We start from the raw sequence: 15,291 nt of genomic DNA, 5'->3' as shown, positions 1-15,291 counted from the left end.
GAAAGATGAAAAATTCAATGTCCATTTTTTTTAGTTGTAATATTAGCTACTTGTCAACATATAAGTGACTTTTAGATTAATTATATGACGAAGATTCAGATAAACTGGTTCATGTTCAAAATCTTTTTTTTTTAATTCAGCACCAAATCAAATAATAGTGCATACCAAGAGTCTTTATATATTACACAGCAGTATAGTTTCATGACATTTTGCTGTTACAGCTTGCAATGGTTTATTCATTGTATTTTTCTGTATATGTTGTGTTATATGTATTCTTATGTAAAACATGCAGAACAGCAGATGGATAACTGTGAGTTATACATAACAACTCCATTTTGTTGTGCTTGTTTGTTTTGCTTCCTATCATTATGGCATTAATGGAAAATTGTATTGCACATTACACATTTTTCACATATCCTGCAGGCCTTTTACGATCAAAAAACCTTTATTACATTCAAAATGTTCAAGCAGATAAGGCCTCATGGTGCCTCATATGAAGTTAAATGAACTTGGTGTGATTAAGGGGTGAAGATGCAACATTGTTGTATTCTTCATTTGGTTTGGTTTGCCTTTACACTGAACTTTGTCAAGCACATCAGAGCCTTTCAAATGTTGTGTACAATAGTACCCGCCACTAGTTACTAGCTACTAGCTGTAGCTCCAATCAGTGGCTACTGCCATGGAGCCTAATGCTGCACTGTATCCTGAATAAACAACAGGACAGTGGAAGAATTGCATCTCGTAGTGTAGCGCAGTTTGGCAGTATGTGATCAAATAAAGTGTTTTGTCAGCTGTGTCAGATTATACTGGCATATCAATTGGCGCAATATGTAACCAAATTTAAAACAGGTATGTGGACGTTAACCTGCAAGGAGGGCTGAAGGCTAAATGTTAAATGGACTTGAGCTTGTATAGCGATTTTCTAGTCTAATGATGCAGGTCACACCTACCCACTCACACACTCAGAGGCTAAGTGACCTTCAGAAGTAACTCATTCCATTCATACACATTCAAACGATGTCGCCGCTGATGCAGCAGGAGCAACTTGGTGTTAAGTGTCTTTCCCAAGGACACATCGGACATGTTGCTGCAGGAGCTGGGGATCAGATCTCCAACCTTTCAGTTGATAGAAAACCGACTCTACCAACTGAGCTGTCCCTGATGTTGTTAGCAATGCTAACGTTAGCCATGCTAGGCAAACCTATTTGACACTGTTAACAGACGGCCAGATTCAACACCACATTGCACTAAAATTCGGTTAACTTCCCTGGTGTGGTTTGGATAGCGGTTTCACCCACGGCAAACCGAAGGTTCTCTGGTCCGCACCAGAATTTGTTTGCGCATTCACACTACCCAAAACCAAACAGAATATCCGATAAAGCCCACCAGAGTGAATTTCAAACTGACCAAACAGCTTAAGAGTGAATGCAGCCTTAGTCAATTATTCCTAATGTAAAGAAGACACCTAGAACAAAAAAAAAGAACAAGTACACCTAAGTAATTTCAAAGTAAATAATAGTTACCATACCTCCCCTGCTTGTTGATGTATTTGTGCAGACGGGCTTTGACTTCATCATAAGTAAGGAAAGCCATGTAGCCAGGATGTGTCACTGCCAGGAAATTCCAGTTCCTTAGAATTGAACTCCATGGCTGAAAAAGAGCATCCAGTTTGTTATTGAAGTGCTACTTACTTCAGTATGGTGACATTGCTGAACCTGGCTATTGATGAATTAGCAAATTCAGAGTGTTAATCAAGTGTGCACCTGTAAAATCAAATGTGCACATGTATGCCACAACTATTGGACTGAAAACTTAATGATTGATGACCAGTTAACATTTTAGGTTCAAGTGGCCTCGATTGCCCGGTCATGTCGATTTGCCCTGTACAACATCAGGAAGATCAGACCTTACCTGTCAGAACATTCTACACATCTCCTGGTACAGGCTCTTGTTATAATACACATCGACTATTGCAACTCTCTACTGGCAGGTCTTCCTACATGCACTATCAAACCCCTGCAGATGATCCAAACCGCAGACTCAAGACTGGTCTACTGATCCAAAAGAGCACATGTCACTCTGATGTTCATCTCCGTCCGTTGGCTTCCAGTTACTGCTCTCATCAAATTTACAACCCCGCTGCTTGCCTAAAACAGTGACAAAAATGGCTCCTCCTTACCTCAACTCTATCATCCAGGTCTACACTCTCTGATCCATCTGATCCGACCTTAACAGCAGTGCCTTAAGTGTGTTTACTTACTCTCTGATGTACGTCATTTTGGATAAAGGAGTCTGCAAAATTAATTGTAGAGCTGTAAAAGCTGGGACTATTGATTCTGGTGGGATAAATGTATTACAGAAGTAATGTGTACTTTAACTCAGGGTAAATGATTTTGAAGTTTTGGTGACCTGCAGAAGGAATATAGACTTTAAAACAACAACTTCTCCAGATACCTTCAAGGAAGTATATTATTTTGAAAAAAATAAGATGATTAAAAAAACAGAAATAAGTGAGGAGGGCAATGTGGTCATTGATATTATGATCAAAGCATTCAAACAGAACAACAAGAAAATGATTTCAAAACTCAACAATAGTTTTCAGACACAGAAAGGGAACAATACGGGATACATCGAATCTAAATGGTAAAAAGAACTTAAAATAGAAATACCAAGGCAGGACTGGTGTTCAATGTGGCGCACACAACTACTCGACAAGCTCTAAGAAGTGGAGAGAATCTTTTTTACTGAAGCCTCCGCTCTACTCCATCGACACCCCTCCAACCCCCCTAGCGTTCACATGAAGGAGTTATCACATGGAAGGCATTGTAATAAAGCTTGATGAAGAGCAAGCAGAGGACAAAGGCAACGCCAGTCCTTGGCTGGAGTTTGCCTGTTGACTGTAGACAGTCATGACTCAGAGTTGGATGTGTCTGGGAAACCAGCACAGGGAGGCATCCCAATCAGATGCTGGAACTACCTCAACTGGCTCCTTCCTATGTGAAGGAGTAGCAGCTCTACTACGACTATCATCCCTGAAGCTGACTAAAGGCTGGTTTGGACGACAGAGGGTGATTCACTCAGGGCCTGGTACGCTGTTTCTTTCAATAGAGAAACAAACTGCCTGAGCACAGATCCCAATACTAAAATGCCATGTGTGTCAAAATGAGTAGATTCACAGGTTTAAAACGTTTTTTTCGGTTGACCTACCTGAAAGAGGCGTGTGAAAATGTCGAACTCAAATACAGAAATATAATCGTTGCAGGTGAGGTCGATGGTTGATTTGAGCGCCATTGCCTCCAGGCCTGAGCTGATGGGATGCATTTCATGAAGGCAGTGCCGGAAGACTTTCCAAGGAACAATGGTCCTACAAGACAGCAACAAGTTTAATCACAAAAGCAAAGATACATTCATTTGTAAGGCAAAAGTGATTTAATGAAACAATTATCCACTGGTGATATACAGTAAATATTCAATAGAATGAATCCACTGATAGTACGGTAGGTGTAAAAAAGGCCTGTTCAGGTTAGTCTTTTGTTCTGCATCTCCCGTTTCTGAGTGCACCTGAATGTGTTGCTCATTGTCTGAGCGCCCCTGAATGCAGCATGCACAGCGCATCTCCGAAGTAACCACAGTGAGAGAAACATGCCCAGACAAGTTTGGATTCAACTAAAAGGAGTCGTGAATTTTCTGACGGACTTTTATTATTGTGTGTGTGTCTGTGAGACAAGTGAGTTGATTATTGCTGGAAATTAATGTATTTTGTATTGTTCATACTTTGCCTGTTCAATTTGTAAGTGCTGATGTTGTTTTTCCACTTTAAATACATGCTAATTGCTAGCTAATTGATAACAGTAGCATAGCTTGTGAAGGTGCAAAAGTGCATTGACTGCTAAGTGCTAAGTGTTTTCAACAGTCTGTATTCTGGAATGTTCTATGTATAATTCACATTCCTAATTGTCTTTCTTTTATTTATTTTATTATAGAACCACACACACACACATACACATATGTTCAATTATTTCAAGAAAAGGAAAGGCCTCAAACTCATGCCTTGTACTGTTCACCTTGATTTTATATAAATGGCTTTTAACGTACTGGATTCTCCATCTTTCTTCCTCACTCACACCTTTGCATCAAAAATAGTGTCCTGACCCGACACCCTGAGGTGATTGCTGCCACCCTTTATTGGATTCTTAATACCTCTCATACAGTAGGGGTGAGTGTGTGCAGTCTAACAATTGGCAGTTTTCTTTAAGACAGTTCAAAGTTTTTGAATCCCCCTTGTGTTATGTCCATGAGAAACACCATGTGCTTTTTGAACAAAAATAATGTGACAGTGAAAAAAAACCGAAAAAAAAACAAGGACAAATCTCCAGACTGCATCTCCTCTTTACAAAATGTAATAATGATTACCCAAAAACGGAAGCATTATATCCGTACGGCAATTAAATAGCAATAAATAGATATAGCCTACTTTTCTCCAAAATACTTTCTCCAGAAGTCAGCAGCATCAGCCTTGGTGATCCTAAAAGTGTCTCCCTGGAACTGTCCTCCTGGGAAAATTGCTTTGATTTCAGCCAGCATGTGGCTGAATATCAGAGACAGCTTGGTCAGGTTTCTCCTGCAAAGAGGAACCAAAGGAGAGGAAGATGTTGTTGTTATGCATTTATGTTTTTCTGGTACACGAACACATCCTTTTCCAAATGAAGAGAGCTTTGAAGTGTAGACATGGTTTGAGAGTACATGTACCAAAACAGATATAATTTTCTTTTCCTAATTAGCAATTTAAAACTTGCATTAGCTTTGTGTGCCACACTGAGCATTATTGTTGTGTCACAAAGCTGTAAGAGGTGTATCCACACACACACACACACACACACACACACACACACACACACACACACACACACACACACACACACACACACACACACACACACACACACACACACACACACACACACACACACACACACACACACACACACACACACACACACACACACACACACACACACACACACACACACACACACACACACACACACACACACACACACACACACACACACACACACACACACACACCAGATGGTTCTTCTTTATGGACGCTTACTCATCTCAGCCAGCCTTAGATCCTTCATGTGACATCATCACATGTCATATGTTTCAGAGCAGAGGTTGCTGTCTGCTTTAATGTGACGTCATATAGACAAACTAAAATTAACCATGTTGCCACATAACTTTCCATAAACATGTTTTTCATACAATAAGTATTGCATGAATGTACGTTTTACTTTTACTTTGTCAGTGATAAAGCACAGTGATCCTGATTTAAGATAGTAGGAGGTGGGTGAAATCATACACCAGGAAACACTTCCTGTCCTCTCAGCTCGGAAAATAAACCACATCACTTTTATCCATCCGCTTACAACCTGAACATGGAACATGAGCCAGTCATTGAAACATTTAAGGAAACATTATTTACATAGCGACCATAGGGGTTACCCTATATATGTCACATCTTTGTCACATTTTACATAGATTTGCCTGTTCTCTCCAAATAAATAAAGACTCATTGCCTATCTTTGTATAAATATCAACTTATTAATACTTTTACTGCAATTCTGAAAATAACTGTTACTTGTAATCACTCAGGCTCTCATTAGCTATAATAGGCTGGGGAAAGCAAATGGAAGGTCGTAATTGGCCAATAAGGTGTCAATCAGGTCTGAGTAAAAATACAGGAGAGTCAGTGTCGGTAGAAGCGGTGAGGACGAGGAGCCGGGGCCGGCTCGAGCTGGAGTGGACTGGTAGTGTCGGTGCTCTCACTGTTTGTCTATGGACACAGACATAGAGTCTGTTTTCTGACAGGAATTTACAAGATGAAAATTACTTCAGGAAGAAATCTCTGAATCAGTTAAGTAAACGGCCTTATGTGTTGTAGTAAATGTGTGTAAATATAGAGGACCTTAATGGGAGTGGCCTGCGGTGCTGTGTATTCTGGGATTTGGTGTCTTTCATCCACATGAGCCAAAAAGACACTTTCTGCCTTTTCTCAGCCAAGAAGGCACCAACTTCAAAATGTATTTCACATTTCTACTACATATATGACCCAATGTCAATACAGATTCATGTTTCAACGGGTGAAGTATCCCTTTAAGGTATATGGCAAATGGACTTGAGCTTGTATAGCGCTTCTCTAGTCTTCTGACTACTCAAAGTGTGAAAGATATGTGAAGAAAACAACTGCCTGTTGGAACCAACCATTTAGGCCCCACTCCTTCTGTTAACCGAAGCGCGCACACATAACTTACTGCTAAAATGCTACAGATCCCTCAGGCCAGTGCAGTCGGTATCAGAACATATTCTTGTGATGGTTTTGAGCAGACAATCAAAGTAATGGAAAGTTCAATGACTGCATCATTAGTTCTTGTCATCTTTCCTCTTCTCTAATGATCTGCTTTAGAGCGGTGCAAGGAGCCACGTTCGTCAGCAGTTGTTTATGATTTTATATTTACTCTTTTTTGCATCAAATAACTAATAAAAACACAACTACTTAAAGAAATGAAAACTTCAAACAAATCTCCATGATAATAATTATCACGACGGTATATGGGTTAGACACTTATTTTGACTTTATAGTTTGACTAATCTATGAACATTGAGGAGGCGGTGGGTTTATGATCGATTCATAGCTTTCATGCTCATTGAACTGCACACCTGAAGGGCAAGAAAAGCCGCTAACGCTGTACGCTACAGAGAAGTAATTGGTCACAGTTGCCAACTAGACGTTTAAACCAGTTTTATTTTTCAAATTAAAGACATGCACTAACCGACGACTTCTATAGAATTGAATCAGAGAAAGAAAACACAGAGAGCAGGAAGTGGATTAATACTGACTTCTCCTAATCCTGATATCACATTTTGTGTGAACATAATCTAAATATTACTGTCTTTAACGGACATTACCGCCCCAGAACACTGACTGACGGTGACAGCTGACAGGGATCCTGATACTACCATTAGGTAACTCAAATAATAAGCAAGCTGATGTAAGCCAATTAGCACTCATTGTTGATTGGATGATGATGAATTTCTTGCACTTGTCACTTCCCTAATGGACTTTTTTGACTCAGCCACATCAAAAATACATAAAACTGTGTTTTGTACTTTTGGAGACAGATAAGGAGGCATAGCGCCACCTACAGGAGCAACTAAGATATACTTCTGAACATGAATTGATTGATTTTCCTCTGGTGCTTGTATACTGAAACAAAGACAGTAGTCCAATTAAAATGTTTAACTGATCTATAACTGAAACTGGACTCAACTGTGGATTGAAGCATACTAGCTGATTGTGTAACTAGACTGAAGAGTAAGCTCCACCACAACTTGGTATCAGTGTCAAGTCAGTACATAGTTATTGGCAACAAAAGAATATTAAATAAACTCTAGTTCAAATATCTAATTTCCCTTTGTGACATAAGTCCTGTAAGTGATGCTGCTGCGAATCTTTCTTCTTTCATTCCTACAGCCAGAAATGCTGCTAAAAGATCATCACTAGTATTAACTGTTGGTGGTGTAATAGGGGAAAATGTATTTAGCAGATGTGTGAAAATAATTCTGTTGTGAACTTTCTGACATTTCAAGAAATGCTAGTTTAGATTTAAGCATCATGTGTTTGGATGAACTTTGATTTCTACAAGGATGACTCTACATTGACATTTGCGCTTCCTCTTTTTAGGTTGATTGTGTTAAACTGTTTATCTCCTACAAGAGGCGCTTGTCAATAGTGTTGTTTCCTCCTTGACATGTATAAAAGGAGACTTCATTCTGTTTGTCATTTGAGTTACTCTGCAGTGTGGTCACCATGATACACTCTGTACAGTTTCTTATTCTTGTAGGAATAAAACCTCACAAAGATGATTGGGCTTTTGGTCTTTGTTCATATTCTCACTGGGGAAATATTTCCATTACAGTGGGAACATAAAGTAACAATAGGCTTCATGTCTATACCATGAGTCAGGATTTATTCACAGTCAAACGGGGTGAGCCAGCAGATGCTCTGAGAAGGGAGTGAGCTCAGATCTTTTATCTGCAACATTCTGCTTCCTGGCATTAGACGTGCACATTTAATCCAGCTGGTATAAGGACATCTCTTTAGGTAGCTGCTAAACTCATTTTCTGTCAGGCCATCTATAAAACACTTCATATATGATGTTCTTTTGTTGTAAGGAAGGACATGACAGAGAGATTGCAGTGCAACCAAGAACACTTACAGAAACACTGTGGTCGATGGGATTCCAATCAGTGTCAGTGATAGGATAATACTTTATTGATCCCCAGAGGGGAAATTCGGGCGTTGCAGGAGCACAAAGCAAGTAGAAGATGGTCAAACAAAATATAAATGTAAACATAATAGATAAGATAAATAAAAATAGGTGGTATATACACTAGCAAATGGGAAATGTTATACATGTACTATACACATAAACACTTCTTTGTTTATATGAGCCACACAAATATAAGATGGAGCTACATTGGTTTGGTCATTGCTGAGGAGTTGGTGTGGTTGTTGTGCCAAAAGTTGGTTTGAGGAAAGACTTGATTAAAAAAAGAATGTTAATCTTTTGAAAGATAATTTCCCTTTTTACATAAGAAAGCCTGCAGACCTATACGAGGTCTACATGTCACGCTCTGTTTGTCTTTCACACACCAAGAAAGCAAATGGTTATTCAGGTTTCAGGGTCAAGAGATTTTACTAAAATATACTTATTTAAGTAAGAAAATTAAGTTCCATGTGCACCCTTTACTTAAATGTTCTTCCATTCTTCAATTAATTCCTAATCAATATTCCTGTAATGTCAAAGTCTTGCTAAGCATCAGCATCAGACATGCAGCCAGATGGAGGATCAAATGGAGACCAAGACAATCAAGTATAATGAAGTATATATATGAAACAAAGTTGTTCCAGACGGTCTGCCACAAAGACACGAGTACACATCTCTGGTGATGCTTGTAGTACCAGATGTCAGATCATCAAAGAAAGATTTTCATTCTTTGTCTGAGGTTATTGTGTGTTTTGTAAAACAATATCTACACACTTTGTGACACTACTCACTATTTAGAGCACTATATAGGGAAAACACCATTTGTATTGATGTCTGCAGTATGACTGAGCATAATTAGACTCTATATAGTGGGCTCATTGTATCCCACAATGCATTGTGAAAGGTAATGTACAGTACGAGCTTAAAGATGCATATGGAACTTAAGATGTACTGAATAACTGTTCAGGTAAAAAAATGGCAGATCAAATTAGAAAACAAGTTTTAGAGACTCGGATGCATTTAAATATATCTGCTGGATAACAACTCCGGCTCTGCGCACGGCAATATCCCAAGGGGAAGTTCAATTTCTTTCACTGTGTTATTATCAAAACATGATACACAAACACAGAACTGAAATATAGCCACATGCACAAACCAGACTCTATGCTTTAATTGAGAGATGCCAGAGCAGCATCCAGTCCCAATTACTTGGTACCAGTGAGCCAAGCCGGGTCCCTATGGCCGCCCCACTATTCATCTTATCTCACTGTCCTTCTCCATCCTCTGCTCCACTCAAACTGAATGTTCCTAATGACTTTAAGTTATTGTTACAGACAAAATCAAACGTCATGTCATTATGTCATTATTCCAATCTAAAAGAAGTTGCTCTATATTTTGGTTGACTTGATAATGGTAAACTTTACTCAGCAATGAAAGCAACTAAATTATCCCAGCACGACAGCTGCACAACATATATTCATGATTTCATTTTTTGTATATGTACCTCATCCTAAAACCAGGCACCTTTTCCCTGCAGGCATCAAGAAATGTTTTATGGGCCTCAAAAGCTGTCATCCAGCTTCAGGAAAACTGTGGTCCTGAGATCAGGTTGGATCAGAGTAGCGTCCTGAGCAAGTCTGTGCCTGGTCTGCTACACTGGAATGATATGTTTGAATCCAGTATTCTATGCAGTTTAGTCATAAACTAAGTAGCAACTTTCACATTTATCTTCTTATCCCTTAAGTTCTCCACTTATCCAGTCTTCCAACTCCACCGCCACCTCTGACTTCCTTTGTATTCTGAGTCAGTCAGGTCTGTCTGAACCATTACAATCACAGTAGACTATTTGAAGTCATCTCTGATGGTAAGAGGCTGCAAACCAACATTCCCTGTAAAAACATGACAGTCTTTCCAAACAACAAGCCATGGGTAACTCAAGAACTAAAAACAAGAAGAAACACATTTTCTTTACGGGCAGTAATGAGGAAAAGAAAGATATTAACAGAGAAGTAAAAATTGAGATTAGGAAGGCAAAAAGATTGTATAAGGATAAAGTAGAATATAAGTATAGCAGCGGGGATCTGCAAGCAGCTTGGAGAGGAATTAAGTCTATGTCCTCATTCAATCAGGAAGTCAGTGACACTGACAAGAAACCTTTTAAAGTCGATGGAATAAATGATGTAGAGCTTCTGGATGTTCTTAACGACTTCTTCTGCCGTCTTGATAAACATGATTTTGCTGTAAGACCCTCCTCAGAGAATCTCTCCTCTCGGAAGGCAATATTGTCATCTCTGAAGAACGTGTAAGAGATCATCTTAAAAACATTAACATGAGGAAGGTTTGTGGACACACATTATGTCGCTGTTCTCCAGCACATCTTCCAGTTGTCATTGGACTGTCACTTTATTCCTGCCATCTGGAAATCTTCCACAGTGGTGCCTATTCCAAAGATCACTAGTCCGAGGAAACTAAATCATTTTAGACCGGTTGCACTTACTTAATTATGAAGACCTTTGAAAAAATGGTAAAGAACCTTTTTTTCTCAACAGTGGAGGGTAACCTTGATCCTCATCAGTTTGTCTACCAGGCAGGGAGAGGTGTGGACGATACAACACTTTAGATCTTCAACATTTAGAAAAGCCACAAGCTCACGCTCGGCTCTTGTTTGCTGATTTTTCATCTGCTTTTAATAGAAAGAATGATCTGTGATTTTAAACTGCCTCATCAGCTTGTTCTGTGGATTATGAACTTTCTGACTGACAGAACTCAGAGGGTGTCTGTAAATGACCATTTATCAGACTCCTTAACCATTTCCACTGGCTCACCACAAGGGTGTATCCTTTCCCTCCTCCTCTTCATCATGTATACTGATGCTTACAGGAGCTCTCAGGAGGGCAGATACCTGGTCTTCTGATGACACAGCCTTGTTGTCTCTCTCTCTCTGGTCCAGAGTCAGACCATGGGACAGCGCTCCCTGATTTTATTTTATAGTGCGACGACAACTTTTTAGAATTAAATGTTCTAAAAACAAAGAACTCGTCTTCGACTTTAGACGTAACAGGGAGGCAGGCACAGGGTCCATCATACATAGTAAAAATGTGGAGATCATAAGGTTATATGGGCACATATTTGGACGACCAACTGAAGATTTGATGCTGAAACTGAGGCTATCGTAAAGAGGGGGCAACAGAGAATTCACCTTTTAAGGAAACTGAACTCTTTCTCTTTTTACAAATCTTTTATTGAGAGTCTCCTTTGTTTTTCTTTTATCTGTTGGTTTCACAAGCTCTCAGTTAAAGACAGAAACAGCCTAACAGGAAATGTTAAAATCTGTTCTAAGATAATCGGTGTGAAACAGAGAGATTTAAACTCTTATTGTAACCAGCAGATCCTCAGGAAGGCTGAGAGTATTGTAGTTTCTTCTTGTCACGCTTAAGTGAATTTTCTCTGCTGCCATCACGGCGTTGTTATGTTTTACCTGCCTGTAAAACTAACCGCTACTCCAAACCATTCATCCCCTCTGCCATCAGATATCTGAATGCTCCTTAATGATCTTATCTTTATAGCGCCTCAGATCTTTTATTTGACTGATCATTCTAGTGTTTTGTATTCAGTCTGGCTGACCTCTAATCAGTCTAATAAACTCCTTGTGTAATCTGTTGTTTGTGTTTCTTTCTCATGTGTACGGGCTGCCCCACACTAATTGCCCAAAGAGGGATTGATAAAGTTGTTTGAATTGACTTGAAGGGTAAAGACAGGTCAAGACAATTACCATCTGTAAACTATGAGTAAAGTCAGTTTACTGTCTTAAGAAAATCAAACGTTCTCTTACCTGTCCTGTGATTGCTCCTCATACATCCTCTCCTTCCCCTCTTTGAAGAGCCGAATGGCACGTTTGGATTTCTTTATAAGGCTATCAATGTAAATCTTAAAGTAGTCATTCTCACTGAGCTGTGTGAGCCTCTGGTTCTCTTCATATTTGACAAGTATAAGGCGCAGATGCTGATATGCATCAGGTAAGATATCCAGAATGTATGGTGGACTATTTTTTAGAAGGAGTCGAGGATTTTGGCAGAGGCGGACCTGTGGGAAAGAAGACAATCAGAATCAGGTACACACACACACACACACACACACACACACACACACACACACACACACACACACACACACACACACACACACACACACACACACACACACACACACACACACACACACACACACACACACACACACACACACACACACACACACACACACACACACACACACACACACACACACACACACACACACACACACACACACACACACACACACACACACACACACACACACACACACACACAACTGTGCTCTCTATGTACAACATTAAATATCAACAATAAACACAAGATAAACACAAAATAAGCAAAGACTATGTACAAGACTAAATAAGATAATAGTGCAGTGGTTAGTAGTGCAAAACATTTTATTTTGACTTTTTAATTAATTTGATTTCATTCATCGACCAAACAAAACATTTGTGCTACAACATTCAATTGCACAAAGTGCTTTTATTTTATAACCACTCGTGAAGTAAAAACTAGGATGTCAGACAGATCAAATAATTATTATTCTGATCGTCTGTGGGGGGGGAGATCATAGAGTTTGTAAAAAGTATTCCTGCCAAGCTGTTACATTTAAGTTTATCAAATAAGTGCTTCAATTAATTGAGTATGTTCAGGGAACACATTTTGATTAGAATTAGTTCAATATCTATGACTGCATCCCTAATTATCAGTGTTGCTTCAATCTGGCAAACTGGCAAGTTAGATTGATCACTCCAAACTCACAACTTTATCCATGAGTTTCCAAGTTTTCTCCACAGTCCTCCGGTCGACGGCTGCTTGTTTAGGTGGTCCCACTGCATCATGGATGGCATCAATGATACCTAAGATTCGACCCTTATTTCTGTTTGGTCCACGTCCACCAGGGTTTCGGCCACTGAGTGCAGTTGCCATGGCCTTAACAATGGAAAAAAAACAGTAAATTGTGACCTCCATTACTGTTATAAATAAATAACACCATTGGAATAAAAGACACTATCCTGAAGCTGGTTGTAAAATAATCAGAGGTCTTTTCTTTTTGGCCTTAATGGTCTAACTGTTACTGTCTTAACTTTAACATCAAAACCAATATTCTGATGTATATGTGCTGTTTAATGCATACTATTGTACTTCATCAGGAGTAGCCTAAATGTCAATCATGTCATTTTTACACATGAATAATTGAGAGCTTTCTTGCTAAATAAGAGCCAGATGACTATGTGGTGAGAGTCTAGATCAGTGGTTCCCAAAGTGGGGGTCGGGACCCCAAGGTGGGTCGCCAGCCACCAAGAGGGGGGTCGTGAGATGCCTTCCATAAAAAATTAAAAGTGCATAAGTATATCTTTTTACCATTTTTGTAAATATACAAAAAGTAGTCCAATGTCATATAAGACATTATCATTAAGTGAAATGAAATTTTTAATTATTTTAGGCTGTTGTATTATTTTGTGTTACTAGTTTTTGGATAGGTTTATTAGTGTGTGCGTGGCTGTCGCTACGTTATATATCTAACTAACCACCTTAAAGAACAGTGGGGGGTCCCCAGTTTCTGTCACCCTTATTTTGGGGGTCACGACCTGAAAAGTTTGGGAACCCCTGGTCTAGATAACACTGTTGTCCCTGTGGACTTGGCACGCTGCTTTAGATTGTATTTACAAGATGATCGATAGTGTAGTAAGAGTTGTGTTGATAGAAAAGTACCCTGCTTAGCCACCCTCTCTTTCTTGTTTCCTGTATAAACATTTTACACCTCTGACTGAGCTGCTGGGGAAACTCCGACATCCCGTGAAGCCGTCAAAGACGACGATTCCTAAAAGTTCCTGTTTATTGAACGGTTACTGACAAAAGGCGATCAACATAACAAAGTCCTAACTTACCTAACCACCACAGGATGTCTGCTGGGATCCAAAATCAACTCGCTTCACATCCACAAAAAAATCGGGAGTGCCCAAGGGTCCAGTGGAAAAGTGTGTCAAAAAAGTATTGAGTTTGTAAATGTTTGTTACTAAATAACATCTGTATGTTGAAGTCGTCTTGTGGAAGCCTTTCCCACCGTTCTTTACGGCGGAGAAATGTAAACGTAAAGCAGGGAGGTCTGAGATGCATGCTTTGAACGTTAAGTTAAATATCATATTGTTGTCACTTCCAGCTGGAGATTACAAAATAAAGGTTTCAATGACTTGCTGAATAATCGACATTCATTTTGTATTTGAAGATATGCACTTAACATGATTTTTTAAACTATTAAATAAAGTATTTGAGGTAGCATGCTGTTCCAGTCGCACTTGTTCATGTCTGTCATATTCAATGTTGGAACGTGTCCTTATTTTAATCTGAAGCGAGACGTGTGACTTCCTGTACAATCTGACAACCTTCTCTTTAACTTGATGCGGCTTTTCCGGTGGTAGGAGGGTCAATGGGAGTATGAAGCAATAATTTCCAGGAAACGACCAAAGCAATAACAGAAGCGATTAGGCACCCATTGGTGCTCCGTGGGTTTGTCACTCGTATAAAGTTTGACAGACGCACAGGTAGCAGGGTCCTCCGGTCACAGAGTAAAAGAGGACAAAGTTTTCATCTGACGGAATGGGATCACTGCAGGGTCACTGAAACCATATGATCTGAACTGTTTCTCTCTTGCGCGTCTTAATTTATTGAAAATACATTTCTGCTAGAATAGTTTTGTTGTTTTAACAAGCATATAGGACTGGGAAAGTAGAGCATGGAGGAAAAGAAAATGACTATGACTATGCTATTTAAACTGGGATTATCAGATTATTTGACAGAGGAAGCTTCAAAAAACGTTCTCATTTACTCTGACATAAAGAACATGTCATGTAATTTGTAGCTTTTAAATAAAGTTGTAT

The 15,291-nt window shown here is 39.3% G+C and overlaps 1 protein-coding gene across 4 annotated transcripts in view; it reads right to left on the bottom strand.

Moving 5' to 3' along the window:
* cblb (Cbl proto-oncogene B, E3 ubiquitin protein ligase) overlaps positions 1–14,528 on the bottom strand; it is a 33,211-nt gene extending 18,683 nt beyond the window's left edge. For all 4 annotated transcript variants that reach the window (XM_061056098.1, XM_061056101.1, XM_061056099.1 and 1 more), the window contains exons 1-6: positions 14,302–14,528; positions 13,172–13,342; positions 12,166–12,416; positions 4,475–4,621; positions 3,208–3,364; positions 1,529–1,650 (exon numbers count right to left, since the gene is read on the bottom strand). In XM_061056098.1, coding sequence (XP_060912081.1) covers positions 1,529–1,650; positions 3,208–3,364; positions 4,475–4,621; positions 12,166–12,416; positions 13,172–13,339 — 845 coding nt within the window. In that variant the 5' untranslated portion in view covers positions 13,340–13,342; positions 14,302–14,528. The remainder of the gene's footprint in view (positions 1–1,528; positions 1,651–3,207; positions 3,365–4,474; positions 4,622–12,165; positions 12,417–13,171; positions 13,343–14,301) is intronic.
* Positions 14,529–15,291: the final 763 nt, after the last annotated feature.

Source organism: Labrus mixtus, chromosome 14 (genome assembly GCF_963584025.1).
Source record: "Labrus mixtus chromosome 14, fLabMix1.1, whole genome shotgun sequence".
Classification (NCBI taxonomy): domain Eukaryota; kingdom Metazoa; phylum Chordata; class Actinopteri; order Labriformes; family Labridae; genus Labrus; species Labrus mixtus.
Note: the sequence above shows the minus strand (reverse complement) of the source record. Positions and strands in the feature narration are given on the sequence as shown.